Raw genomic sequence first — 15,288 nt, 5'->3', positions numbered from 1 at the left:
ATTTATCATGTTTGCTAAGTTTGGATAAAATATTAGATGTCACAGTACATTAAAATGTAATTAACAGATCTCTAAGTGACTAATTGATAGGCAGAGTTCCAAACTAAATATGTGTCAAAAACTTTGGAAGGTTAGATGCCAGACAGTTATCTTGAGCTCTGACGTAAGTCACGGAGGTTTTAGAAGTATAAGAGGCAATGTTGAGTATCTCACAAGCACTGGTGTTGCCTGAAATCCAAAACCATGAAGTGGGTGATCCTTGCGCTGGTTTGTCTCCAGCTCTCAGAGGGCTTGGTCAGGTCTGTACACAACTAGTTTTGGAAAATCCTCTGGAGTAGTAGAAGATTTGTCATTTGCTTTTCAGTAATGGACAGAGAAATATTCATGTTTAAAGAGAAAATAATACATTTTTTTCATTCTGTATGATTTTTCAACAATTATGGTTAAAATGCTATATTTTTAAAGGGGTTCTACGTGTAAGTGGCATTAAAAACAGAGTACTGGTTTTGACAGTTGGTGGCTGGATCTATAAATATTTAAGGAGCAGCGACCTTATACCGCCTGTGTTCTCAGAAATTCATTACTTTACATAACTATTGTTGTTTACGATTTAGAAACTAACCCGAAATGTTCTGTCATATATTCTGGCTTTGACAGCCAGCATTTGGGAGGCCTTTGATAATGGAGGACATACTCTGGTGGGGATGGCAGCATCTGAGTGTTTGTGAGCTGATCATGACTAATCAGGTGATACTTTCTGAGTGCTACCCCCATAAAACTCTCCCAGGGAAAAGCTGTATAGAATTTAGTGTCACTTATATGTAAAACCTCTGTGCAGAGGATTAACCGGGGTGGGGGTGGGGAGGGGGGGGGGGTGCAGAATGCACCAGGTATTATTTATTTTATTATTTTATTAACAGTTTCTTATATAGCGCAGCATATTCCGTTGCGCTTTACAATTAGAACAACAGTAATAGAACAAAACTGGGTAAAAACAGACAGACATAAAGGTAGGAAGGCCCTGCTCGCAAGCTTACAATCTATAGGTATAACCTCCAAGGGGGTGACACCAAAATGCCCGCTCCTCCACAGTGACTGGGAGCTGGGTGCTGCACTGTTGCATTACCATACAGCGCCTGGCTCTTACCACTGAGGAGAATCCGCCAGTGCAGCAGTGCAGGTAGAGTCTCTGGGGGCAGGTGCAGCTCAGTATCTCTGGGAATGCTGTGCATGCCCCGGAGCGGTGAAAACGGGGGCTCACTGTGAGAACACGCAATACCTATGAGGCCACTCCCCATTTCGGTTGCAGGCTATTTGGCACACCAGGTGTCACAATGACGCCACTGCTTCTATGTAAGCATTTTTTTTAATCAATTTAACACTTTAAATAGTGACAACTGTAAATTAACTGTAGCTCTACCAAAACTGCATAAGTAATAATAACTGATTAAGCCACCAATGCTCTCACAATACAGCTCCACAAGTTCATTCATTAAAAAATATATATATTTTTGTGTGTAATTATAAGGGAAAATATATATCTAAATGTAAAGTAGGCCGACACATTTCCTAGGAAAAATATGAAAATGAAATGGAAATTTTGGAAGTGTCATCTCTACATAGCTGTTTTTGGGGGTTGAGTTTGGAATGCCGGCGGTCGGGATGCCGACCATGGCATCTCAATTGTGAGAATCCCAAAAGTGGGAGGGTAAATATACTTACCTTCCCCTTATGCCCCCTAACCCTCCCTTCCGGCAGCCTAAACCTAACCCCCAACCCTCCCCCACCCCTGTAGCCTAACCCTTCCTGGTGGTACCTAAACCTGACCTCCCCCCCTTCACGCAGCCTAACCTGGCAGTGTTTCAATTGGGATTCTAGGTGCTGGGATGCCGTAACCAGGGTTGTGATCCCTGTCGAGATTTTGCCATCGCATACTGATCAGTGTCAGGATTCTGGCGTCAGTATTACGACTGCTGGGATCCTGAACGTTGGGATCCTAACCGGATCTTGTTTTTAGTAGTACATCTTAAAACATAATAACATAAGAGAGGAAGGATTAAACCACTGTAATGAGTTAATCATCTGAATTTTCAGTTCTAAGTCAATGGTAAATAGGTACTGTTCTCCATTTTTACCCAAAAAGTACATGTCATGTACTATTATTTCTGATAATTTGAAATGTACAGTTGAGAACCATAAATTCCTTTTAGTCTATGGAGCCTACTGCAAGAAACTCCAGTGCCATGAATTGCAGCATGAGCCATCTCCCAATTTAAGATGACAAATAGAAATTACATTTACAATAAGCCATGCAAGTCATTTTAATACAAGGTTTTCAAAAAAATGGACAAAACCTTTAAGACAACATAAAAATTTTCCTGGATTCTGTTGGCAGTTTTCATAAAATGATCATAAAATATGACACAATTACAATTACCTCAATTCACTATGAAACATGACGATATGCAGATAGCAATGTAAGCCACAACAACACTTCTTTACAAATGAAAATGATAGATTTTATCAAACACAAGGTATTAGTTGAAAGATACGTTATTCCTTCAAAAAGAGAAAAAAGCTGTGTTTGCGTTAAATGGATTTTGAGTTAAAAGTATTTTGTTTAAGAGCTGATGTTTATTTTTAAAAGACAAATATAATTCAGTAGAAGTTAAAGACATATTCTGTGTAAAAATGCTAAACATTGTTTCAAACTGGTTGTCAGCCTGATTCATTGGGCTGGTTCAAAAGAAAAAAATTTGCACAAAAAAAAAATGATTTTGCTCTATATATATATATATATATAGATTTAGCTTTTACTCTATAAAGACTAAAAAAATATACTCATACACAGTCATTTCGACAGTTAAGTGGGATAAGCAAAATGGCTAAGTAATAAAATGACAGTGCCAAAAGCACGCAAGCACGCATGCACGCACACACTAACAACACTAATAATAATAATAATAATAATAATAATGATGATAATAATGATAATAATTTTATTATTTTGGTTCATTATCTTTAAAATGTATCAAAAGACAAAAAAATCCACATAAATCAGTCATTTAGATAACTTAATATACATTGAACCCCCCCAAAAAAAATGACAACAACACATATTTCAACAATAATAAACAAAAGTTTATATCACGTGTCATGATTGAACGGCCAATTCTCCAGATACGTCAATCTGAAAATCGGGACCAGTGACTAATGGGTACTTCAGACACAGTAATTGCCACTATCAAAGGGATTTGGGAAAATAACACTTACCCCAGCGGAGCTTTTAGTTCAGCTCACAGCTCACAGTAAACACTTTAAAAATCAGACTCGCAAGGCCATAGGTCTAAGAACAGAGAAAATCAGAACTAGAAATTTGGATTTAATTTTAAGAATAACTTCAGAACTTACAGTTACCAATAAAAGTGTTACAAAGTATATAGGATTATTTTTAAAAGTACACCGATTTCAGACAATTTCAGAAAATAAAAGGATAAAAACATAGTTCAGTTATCACCTTCGAAATGAACAATGCATTGGAGTAAGCGCGCTCCTGGTAGAAGTTTGATTGTCTTAGCCATTATGGCTACCTTAGGCGAATAACCCTGAATCAGCTACTGACACATAGTTTTATCCTTTCACTAAAACTGCTCCGTGACAAAAACCATCACACTTGGAAACTATTAACCATTTCAAAACCAGAATTGATTGAAGACTGTGATCTGTCTATATTGGGCTGATTTATGACTTTAGTCAGGAAGGAGAGTCTGGCCAGATGCTCTCATTGAGAAATTTCTATCACCTAGACAGACATGAAGTCTGTATACAGGCTACAAAATCCCTTTGTAGCCATGACCCCCTGCTGTGTACATTGCACATAGAGTTTCTTTACAATCCATATGTCCCCTGATTCAGTTCAATTATCTGGATTTAATTACGTATGACACACATTTAAAAAACAAACAAAAAACATTTCCATACAGAATATACATGGTTACAATATTCAATTTAAACAGTACCATATTTTGGGATCAGATCCATTATGGATCCTGACACCAGGGATCTTTAAAAAGTGAAATAGGCTTGAATTAGGTCTCCAAAGTCTTTAAGTATTTGGAATATGAAGTTAGAATAACAGAAATAAGGGCAATCCAACAGTATAAAATATATGCATGGTACCACTTCTGGACTTCCTCAGGGTTCCTCAGGCATAATTAAAGGTAAAATTATTAACATTCTAAGAACCAGTGCAATACAGTATGTAATTTTTTTTCTCTTATATTTGGAACCTTTCAATTGAGGGGATACTCCAGAGTGGACTTTTTTAAAGGAAGTCTGGAAAAAATACAGATTAACCTGAATTATTTTCCATTTCATACGAGCTCAATAACCTGAATTATTTTCCAGTACGTACTTGCACATCTGCATTTTAATGTACAAAATTGTATAAAATTTTATATCCTGCACTAATAGGTGCCTGCTCATTATTATTGCTTCAGATCAGACACAGTAATGTTTGCTATTGAAATTACTTTAAAAAAAAAAAAAATCTATGAAATGTACTAATTAGGCTCCAACAGGCATAAAATGCAACATTTTATAGTTTATTTTACCTACATATACCTGGGTGCCGCAAACAAATTTTGAACTAAAACTTGAAATTCAACTTAACAACCCAGCAGACCATTGGGGTAAACCCAAACACAATTTTTCTGTTTTTAAAATTTGTTTAATGAAAAATTCCCATACAATATCGAACTGGAACATATAAATTAATGTATAAAGTAGCAGCCACATGAACAGAAACTGACAAGCAATATAAAGATTATTCTTAAAGTAAGTTACACTTTTATCATTAGACGTTAGCTGTTGTGAGTTTCCACCACTAAAGGATTCCCCCGGGGCTATCCAATTAGGTCTGTAAAATAGCACTTAACAGGGATTAAGCCGAATCCCCAATAACCAACCCTAGGAGACCCGTTATCGGATGTTAACACATGGATCCGCGATCTTATCATGGATCCCTTGTGTTATCGGCCGATAAAGAATGATTTACCGCACTGTAAAAACGGGCTGTAATTGGATAGCCCAATAGCATTATTGTACTAAAAAGCCTGTTATTAACGTGTGGTAAATCACTGCATCTAATAGGATACTGCCCTATGAATGAGAAGCATCTATACAGCAATAAAGACAGTGGTGGGATTCAGCTGGTTTGCACCGGTTCTGCAGAACTGATACCTAATATTAGGTATGATTCTGTGAACCGTTTGCTAACTAGCGCCGCCCACCTGCTGCCTGCCTGCCTGATTGCCTGATCAAGAGACTGGAGCACAGAATCTTTTGAATCCTGGGGAAGCGCAGCGGGTGCGGACGTCATGACGTTACGCGCACGCCAGGTGTGGACGTCATGCGCACGTGGTGCATGGACCTCACTCACCCTGCCACCTCCCACAACGCCGCCTGGATGCCCCCCGGTCATTGCCACCTGCCCCGGTCATTCCCTCCATCTCCTGCCCACAGCGCCGCCTGCACCCTTTCATTGCCACCTGCGGCCTGCTCCGTCTCTGGTACTGGTGGTGTGCTGCTGCTTATAGCCACCGCCGGCACTAATACTGAGTTACTGAGTCCCGCACCCGCCCCTGGCCTGAGGCTGTTCTGTTCTGTGCTGCGCCAGCCAAGGAGCGGAGGATGGGAGGAGATAAGAAAAATCACATCAGTGTGAGTGACTCTGTGTAACTCAAGTTCAACTGTCTGTTGTTATGTTAAAGTAAACTGTGAGTAAAGTAAACACACTTACTAAACAGCAGCATGGGCCATTTAATATTCTGGCCTGGCCCTGAGAGTAACAAATAATTATTGTGTAAAGTGCAGCAGCAGCTGCAGGACCCTCGTGTTAAGGGTGTAGTTTGGAATTGTAATGTGGCCACACTGGGGATTTTTAGGCTAAACCTGTGTGTATGATAGAACCTGTTGTTAATTTATTTGAATCCCACCACTGAATAAATATCGAGCATATACTAGAATGTGCACATCTCAGACATGATAAACATACTTGGCTTCAGCTTTTGTATAAACTGTTAATATACTGTAAATAGATGAAAGTGTTATTTAATGTAAAAATAGGAAATCCAAAAATAATTCATTTTTTTTGGCCAAAATCAGGATTGCAGATCTCCCTTTGCATTTCTTTTATTTAGAGTCCCTCTGAAAAAATTCAAATCTATTCGAGAGACAATGAAAGAGCAAGGAGTTCTGGATGAATTTATGAAAACACACCAGAGGGATCCTGCCATGAAATACAGCTATAATCACAAGTATGATTTTGCTGTGGCTTATGAGCCTATGTACATGGATGTAAGTAACTAATTAATTAATTATGTATTGAGGTTAGTTGCTATCATTACAGACCTCCATAATATATTTCCAGGGACAGTTCTGTTTTCTTACGTTTTGGGGGGAATCTAGCATCTTGAGCATACTACACATATATAAATAAGTTCCTGAAATAATTATTTTGGATAAACAAAGTATAAGTTTTGCTGTGGCTGTTTCTATTAAGAAGCTTAGTTGAATTTAGAGAAAACCAATAAATATATAAGCACACAATTATAATACATATATCATACAAATATAGATATAAAAGATAATCAATCGTGTTCAACCAAATATTTTAGACTTTAAATTATTAAATGCATAGTGGCATATATATTCTTAGCCGAAGGATTTACAGAGTGAGAAAAGCTACAAATTTAATGCCTGGAGCTACTCAATTATTCTGCATTTTCCCAGTGTGGTAAACCAGTAACTAATGTAGGGTAACCCATAGGTTCTGCATTAAATGCTGGAATCTAAAGGTTTCCCCGCACATTGAACTCCAGGGGGTTTATTTAATGCAGATTTTTCCTCACAGTTTGTTATACTTAAGTGGAAAGTGAGATGTTTGCATTCAGGTGAGATAAAAGGTTGATACTCTGATATTTGATACAATGTGTAGAATCAGAATTACCTTTTAAGCTTGATGTCCATGTAAATTTATCAAATATATATTTGGATGTATAAAAAGGAATGATCTCACCTAATATAGTATGTAGTGTGCAGGGTGAGTGGATGCTTCTCCACTATACAGTATAGTGGATAAGGAAGAGCTGCTATAGGAGTAGTTGTTCCTCTTAAAATAGCCTCTGAATTTGCTGCTCCCTTATTAGGAGCGATATAATAATATTTTCCTGGAGCTGGTAATGATGGAGCAAATGTAATAAGGTATATGCTATGTGAGGAGCCGCGCAGGCACAAGCCATGAGAGATCTCGCTGTAGGTGACCTCTGAATGTAGCTGTGGGGGCGCAGAAGTATGAAATATAAGCTGTTGCTTTCTCCTCAATATATTCTTTGCAGGGGGTAATTCTTTGTGTGTTAACCACAATAGTTGCCAATATTTTAAAATAGTTTTGAGGATCTCTTAGTGTCGAGCCAGTGTTGCCTATCAAAACATTTTATGTATGCATTTTATGCGCCCTACATGCAGGGTACATCATATTACTACACAAGTGTCCATTTTCCCATATATGCACTGGGCCCTTGTATGGCTTACCTCCCACAGTGTAACCTTCGAAGAGCGACCAACATGGCTGCCCCATATGGTACACTTGTGGATGGGATAAAAAATACATACCTGGTGGTTTTGTTGGAACCCTAATCTGAACTTTAGGACTCTGAAATCACCCCCATTTTGTGTCATCTCTTCTAGCGGTAGACTATTCCATTCTGGGTAATCCTACGCTGTGTGCCCAAGATGGCTGCTGCACTTGGTACCTTGAGAGGGTGGAATACACAACCCTTGGAAGTTATTACCCAAAATGCCTACACCAATCATTCATTATACTTTCTGTGTGCTTAAGGTTTTCTTTTATATCTGTGTTGCTTATCTATTGCTGTATTACTTAGATCCTCTGTATCATGTGCATTGTTTTTGATGTCTGTAAAGCGCCTTGAGTCCCGTTGGAGAAAGAGCGCTATATAAATAAAATTATTATTATTATTATTATTATTATTATTATTTACACAAGATACTGGAGGAGATTTATCAAAGTTTGAAAAATGATAAAGTGGAGAAAGATAAAGCACCAACCAATCAGCTTCTGTCATTTTTAACTCTTTGCCATTAGGAAACATCCAAATGATATTGTTAACACAGCGCATTCTATTTCAGGCTTGTTATTATGGACAAATCAGTGTTGGGACACCTCCACAGAACTTCATGGTACTTTTTGACACTGGCTCATCCAACCTCTGGGTTGCTTCCACTTACTGTCAAAGCCAAGCTTGTCGTGAGTATCCCCAAAAATAACATGAGTGTTATATGGTTTAGCTTTATGAAAGTACATACTGTATGGCATATTTCTATTCAGGATTTGGTGGGATGGGCAGGAGGATGGGTGCCTAGAGGGCCCAATTATAATTTGCTATTGAGCCAAGACTTATCTGTTTACACCACTGGCACAGTGCATTGTGCTGTACATTAATCAGACGACTGTGAGATCTTTTGGGACTCAGTACTAGAGGACACATGGCCAAGTGTGTGGTGGGCATTGCTATGCCCTGTTGTAAATATGGGTGCCTTTCTTTACATACTGCAGAAGGTGGCATGATTATGCCATCTGAGGAGTGTGACTACACTTCCCTGGCACGCCCTATCCAAGTTACCTTGTACCTCCCACATTCTCCATGCCACTGATACCTATTACAGGTTGAGTCTCCCATATCCTAAATGCTTGGGACCAGAAGTATTTTGGATTTGTAATTTTTCTATATTTTGGAATAATTGCAGACCATAATAAGATATCTTGGAGATGGGACCCAAGTCTTAAAACAAAATGTGTTTATAGTTCACATACACTTTACACACATAAGTTTTTAGCAAACTAAAAAAGTACACTTAAAGGTAAAACTATGTGCACTGCAGGGGGGCAGATATAACATGTGCAGAGAGAGTTAGATTTGGGTGGGGTATGTCCTAACTGAAATCTAAATTGCAGTGTAAAAATAAAGCAGACAGTATTTACCCTGCACAGAAACAATATAACCCACGCAAATCTAAATCTCCCTGCACATGTTACATCTGCCCCACCAGCAGGGGCGAATCCAGAAGAAAATGAAGGGGGGGGGGGCACTATAATAGGGGAATGGTAATAGTTATATTTACACGCGTGGGTGTGGTATCACAGGGGACGTGGCCTCACAGAATATGCCACCAGGTAATGATTAGCTGTAGGAGCACATCCTGGTTTATTGCTAATGTTTCACCCTGATGAAAAGGCTGATTGGGCCTTGAAATGTTGGTCACCTGTTCCATTAGTTATGGGAGCCTGGAAGGCACCCCAGCACAATATAATTATTATAGTTTTTAGTTGGTGGTGGCAGGTGCAGCATACCTTATTTTGGGCACTGCTCTGAGACTCAGACTGCAGGACACGAACTGCCCATCTTTGATCAGTAGAAGCAGCCAGCTGGATCTCCAACAAGCAGCATAAGACATCTGCAGGACAACCCTCTCACAATCACACAGGCCGCCTTCTCAAAGCTGAGGCTGAGTTTGACTGCACCTAGAATGGTGGTAAAGGAAGTGGAGGAGGAAGCGCTGGGAAACTTTGCGGTGCAGTGAGGGCTAATGAAGCCTTCTGCGCCATCATAAGTAACAGTCTTACTCGATGCTGGCATTTGAACCCCACGCCTGGGTTGGACTCTGGCTGGCTGGCAGTGGGGGAGGTAGGTTGTGGTGTGAGCAGGGGGAGGCTGTTTTCCTTTTGAAGAAAAAAAGGTCAGAAACGACAGGAGGGGGGTGGGGGGGGGCGGGCCCGGGTGCCCCCCCTGGATCTGCCTATGCCCACCAGCAGTGCAACATTGTTTTGCCCACTAGTGTGCTTTTATGGTTTGCTGCCACTGAATAACCCCCATAGTCTGAAGATAATTATATACAATATTTTTTTTTCTTTTTTGCATGAATCAAAGTTTGTGTACACGGAACCATCATATAGCAAATGTGTCACTATTTCAGACATATGCAAAACATTTGGATTGTGGAATATTTTGGATTCCAGAATTGCGGACATTTTGCCCTGCTTACTGTTTACTAAACTAAAGCAGAAACCAGAATGTAGGTACATTTCCCTGAACATATAGCACATTCCTTTTCAAACCACGGGGCCTATGTAATAAGCCTTGGAGAGAGAAAAAGCTGAGAGAGATAAAGTACAAGCCAATCAGCTCCAATATCAAATACTTTTCTCCTATATCATGGTGAATCAATCAAAGTACATCAGTTATTACATAAGCTATTTCCTGGAGAGCAACACATGCATACGCATTGGAATATATTCTGTCTTTAAGTCCATTGAAAAAAATCCCAAAACCCTTGAGGCTGAATTTGCCAGAATTTGGAGAGGGACAGTAAGTGTGAGCTACATTCCAGCACTTAGCTCTGTTATATCACTGACTGATTTTATTTATTCTGTTTGATTCTTTAGAGAACCACCCACTGTTCAACCCAAGCCAGTCTTCCACATATACATCTAATAATCAGCAATTCTCCATGCAATATGGCAGCGGGAGTCTCACTGGTGTCTTTGGCTATGATACTGTGACAGTAAGTAATGAATTGCATTATGCTACTCCTAACAACAGAGTGTAGTATTATAGTACATCCACAAACCATTCAATAGCAGCAACCAGTTCCTAGAAGCTGTATATAAGAGTGGCACAGTTCCTCCCACGGTCTTTTTTCATACCGCCTTCACTATACAAAGAACAGCAACTTTCATATACACAGCCTGAAAGAGAAGTCAATACTCTTGATACTAGGTGTGCACCGAACATTCTATTTTATTTTGTATATCCCAGAGTGGAGTATTATAGTACATCCACAAACCGTTCAATAGCAGCAACCAGTTCCTAGAAGCTGTATATAAGAGTGACGCAGTTCCTCACACATTCTTTTTTCATAACACCTTGAGTTTACAAAAATAAAATATTCAAAACCCATAATGACCATAATAGTGAATTATACTTATAGGATTACTCCAACCAATATTGCCTATAACTCAGTGGCGTAACTCCCAGAGACAATAGAGACATTTTCCACCGGGCTCCAGCTTTCAGAGGGGTGCCAAGAAAGAAAGACAGAGGGGTTCTGAACTAGGAAAGATCTTTTGCCACTAATTTCATAGTGACTTGCTCCAGTCACTGCTGACTGCTGTCCATGCTCAGAAAACCCCTTTGAAGACCCCTTCATCTGAAGAGTCTGGAACGTGTCTGATAACAAATCTAAGTGTATACAATGATCTACTGCTCAGCTGAAAGAAAAGAGAGCAGAAGTTGGGTTTAAAAAAAATGCACTAATTATTACAATAAAGCTTTTAAGTGGGGTGTTGATCAAAGCTTGGAGAGAGATACAATTATGAGAGATAAAGCACCAACCAATCTGCTCCTTATTGTCATTTTTCAAACACAGCCTTTAAAATGTAAGGCAACAGCAGATTTGCTGGGACTTTATCTCTCACAATTTTATCTCTCTCCGAGCTTTGATAAAACCCCTCCTCAGGCCTCTATTATCATTTGCTGCCAGCACCCGAAAATAAAGATTCCTTATTCCCAACTAGCTGCAATAAGGAAACTTTATTCTCCCAGATGTACCATTGGCAAGTCACTGGGACGTCAGCACATATGCAAGCCGGGGCTACTGGGGGGGCACCATCTTCTATATCGCCTCCTGGCGCCTGGCATGAACTTACGCCCATGCTATAACTGATCAAAGTTTTAAGTTACAGGGCATAGTTGTAGCTAATTAGCTGGTTTAAAGTTCAGAACATGGAACCCCCTGGATTAGCATAGCTAAACTGATTCAGAACATGATTAAACTTGTTCAGAACATTAAAAAGTGAACCATTGTGGGCTCGCTCCCCACGCCACGATTCGGCACGATGGCTCACTTTGCTCACCACAGGTTACTATTAGCCATTAGATGTCCACGTGGATAGTGAAACTGATTGCCGAGGGGTCCCATGTTCTGAATTTGAGCTGTTATGCTGCCAGCTACACTTCAATGCAGTACTCACTGTGGGGCAGGTGCTCAACTCTTGACTCCAGTGGGCGGCTTCTCCTTTCTTAGCAGTGTGCTGTTGGAGGCACATTTGCTGTCCCACTCAGCGCACGGGTCTCCTCACTAAGGCTGGCTGTGCTGAGCCTGCTGGGACATTTCCAGACCATGGTCACGTCTCCATCCAGCATCAGTGAAGATAGAACAGATGTGCCTGCAGCAGAGTACTGCTAAGATAGGAGAAGATGACCATGGGGCTCAAGAGGTGAGCTATGTGGCACCATAGATCTAGTTATGCCCGTTACAAGGCCTTGTAGCAAAGTGGAAAGAGGTATGTTGGTGTTTATTTTGAAGTATAAAACAGCTGATGCTGAGTATAGAATCTTCATTAATGGCTGTGGGTGGCGATGGCGATATTTGGTAGGGACCAGATGTCTGCGACAGCTGAAGTATTAGTGGAATGGAGTGAAGGCAGTCCTTACTCTTTTTTTCCATTAATTATTTGTGTGCATTTTTTTATGCTTGGAGTATACTGCAGTAACTCAGACATGCGGGGGACGCCCAGCACAGGGCTATTCCGCCCCGCTTGTCAGTGCCGGTCTCCCCGCACAAATACAAAAGCATTGCACAGAGGCGATGCCTTTGTATTTGAGGAGTAACTCCCGGCCAGCGCAGCTCCTGTGGCTGGCTGGGAGTTGCTCGTCGCTCTTGCTGGCCGCAGTGGCTGCGTGAGACGTCACGCAGCCGCCGCGGCCCGCCCCCCCAACGGTCCGGCCACGCCTGCGTTGGCCGGACCGCTCTCCCTAAACGGAGGCCTAACGCCGCCGTTCAGCCCCCTCCTGCCTAGCGACCGCCTCTGTCTCAGAGGCAATCACTAGGTAATGAAAGCTGCCATGCGCCAGCGCACTGCAGCACGAGTACATGCGCAGTTCCGACCCGATCGCTGCACTGCGACAAACTGCAGCGAGCAATCGGGTCGGAATGACCCCCTAAATTTTGTACTTTTCTATCAATGCCATTATTAAGATGTAAATTTGATGTAACGTGTAAATGCTGAATTGTGTTTAGTCTCAAAAGATTTGTTCATAGCAATGTATACAGTACAGTATATTTGCAAGTGATAATGTAGAATTTATTTCATTCTTCTTTATGCTAAAAAATTATCTGATGCCATTTGCTATCTGTTATTGTTGTCTACCACATTGTATATCTTCTGTCATCATCATTATCATCATCATCCTTTTAAGTATCATAACTAACCCTCTTTCACAGGTACAAGGTTTGACCATCACAAATCAGGAGCTTGGCCTGAGCGTCAATGAACCAGGTACCAACTTTGTGTATGCAGCATTTGAAGGAATCTTTGGAATGGCATACCCTGCCCTTTCTGCAGGCAGAGCGACCACTGCTATGCAAGGCATGCTGCAACAAAACCTACTCACTTACCCTATATTCAGTGTCTACATGAGTAGGTAATGTATGACTTAATATTTTTTGTGAGCTGTAATTTTAATGATGAAGATGATGCTACTTCTGAACTGAATTGTTCTTACAAATATATTTATCCTTAATTTTTTCACAGTCAATCAGGAGAGGTGATTTTTGGTGGCGTTGATAGCAACTTGTATTCAGGACAGATAAACTGGGCACCTGTCACTCAGGAGCTGTACTGGCAGATAGCCATTGATGAGTGAGTACTTTGAAAGCCAAACATTTAGAGAACTAAATTTAGTGTAAACTGATAAGCTCTGTAGTGAGTCATAGACAATCTGAAGACTCTAATAGTAGTGAAATGTGATCCTCATTATAAATACAGTATATTTCAGGTTTTCCGTCAATGGACAGGCGACAGGATGGTGTAGCCAGGGCTGCCAAGCCATGGTGGACACCGGGACCTCTCTCCTGACTGTACCCCAACAGTATATGGGAACTCTGCTGCAGTATCTGGGAGCTCAGCAAAGCCAGAATGGAGAGGTGAGAAAATTCAGGGTAGAAACACTGCCAAAAAGAGATTTGCAGATGGTGAAATAAGATATATACTGCATGTAATATGTGCATCAGTTTTCAAGTGCTTCAAGAGCACATTTGTAAATAAAATACTTCAGGGAGTCAACATCCTATGAGATCAGAATAAAACATAAACAAATGTACCTAATCATGGTCATGAACATTATTAGTAGTGTCTGTTCACAGCTTGTAATAATGAAATTACATATATAAGAAATGAATACAATAACGCTTTTCATCTTTGTTTTTAGTTCCTGGTCAACTGTAATAACGTGCAGAGCCTGCCTCCCATCAGCTTCACCATCAACGGAGTCCAGTTCCCTATCCCTCCCTCTGCCTATATTCTCCAGGTAAAAGAGACATTAACATGAAAAATGAAAAAGACCTAAGGCACATTAATATGTTCTGTACTCTCATTGTTATATTTGACAGAAGATACAACTACATTTAGTTAGTAATGACATTATATTAGCTCACGTTTTTCCAAAGGGTAACGGGGGGCTACTATATGTGATCTTTCCCCCAGACCAACAGGTGTTGTTCTATAAAAGCACTGACAATTATCTTTCATTATTTTTATGCATGTGCCTATTATTTCTACCTCTCTACACTAATATGAATGTTGTTTATCTACGATGTAATTGTGCTTTTTGTCATATTTATGTTATTCGTTCTTCTTTTTAATTGCAGAATAATGGATACTGTACTGTTGGGGTAGAAGTGACTTATCTGCCATCTCAAAATGGTCAGCCCTTCTGGATTCTGGGTGATGTCTTCCTTCGGCAGTACTACTCTGTCTATGATATGGGCAACAACAGAATGGGCTTTGCACAGTCTGCGTAGACAACCCCAGAGCTGAGCTGTGTCAACTTAATAGAACATTATAATGATTTCATCCTAAAGAGTTAGCAACTCCATTCCAGCTAATGTTACGATCTACTAATACTACACTAATACTACACTGCAACATAGAACAGATATATCACTTAGTGTTAGATACTAATGAAGGCAAACTGAAGAGAAGGAAAGGGATACTGATGATTAATTAAAGAAAGAGAAGCACTGAAGTGAACTATAACAGTTTAGCTGGATATCGTTATATTGTATTCCATCATTTATTGTACGTGTAGTATTTGGAGGTCAGGTGGGTCCATACTTGTGTCAGATCAGCTAGCTGAAATAAAACCT

The 15,288-nt window shown here is 40.2% G+C and overlaps 1 protein-coding gene across 1 annotated transcript; it reads left to right on the top strand.

Annotated features, from left to right (window-relative positions):
- The first annotated feature begins 243 nt into the window (after positions 1-243).
- Positions 244-15,288, top strand: LOC135051067 (gastricsin-like). Its single transcript, XM_063957247.1, has 9 exons — positions 244-299; positions 6,201-6,357; positions 8,212-8,329; positions 10,526-10,644; positions 13,366-13,565; positions 13,676-13,783; positions 13,920-14,067; positions 14,352-14,450; positions 14,791-15,288. Exons 1-9 carry the CDS (start codon positions 244-246, stop codon positions 14,941-14,943), a joined length of 1,158 nt encoding a protein of 385 aa, XP_063813317.1. The 3' UTR covers positions 14,944-15,288.

This window comes from Pseudophryne corroboree, chromosome 2, assembly GCF_028390025.1.
Source record: "Pseudophryne corroboree isolate aPseCor3 chromosome 2, aPseCor3.hap2, whole genome shotgun sequence".
Lineage (NCBI taxonomy): Eukaryota > Metazoa > Chordata > Amphibia > Anura > Myobatrachidae > Pseudophryne > Pseudophryne corroboree.
Note: the sequence above shows the minus strand (reverse complement) of the source record. Positions and strands in the feature narration are given on the sequence as shown.

Coding starts and splice junctions, on each gene's coding strand:
- LOC135051067 (XM_063957247.1), top strand. CDS start 244: ATGAAGTGGGTGATCCTTGCGCTGGTTTGTCTCCAGCTCTCAGAGGGC. Junction 6,358..8,211: donor ATGAGCCTATGTACATGGAT/GTAAGTAACTAA, acceptor ATTCTATTTCAG/GCTTGTTATTATGGACAAAT. Junction 13,784..13,919: donor TGGCAGATAGCCATTGATGA/GTGAGTACTTTG, acceptor AGTATATTTCAG/GTTTTCCGTCAATGGACAGG.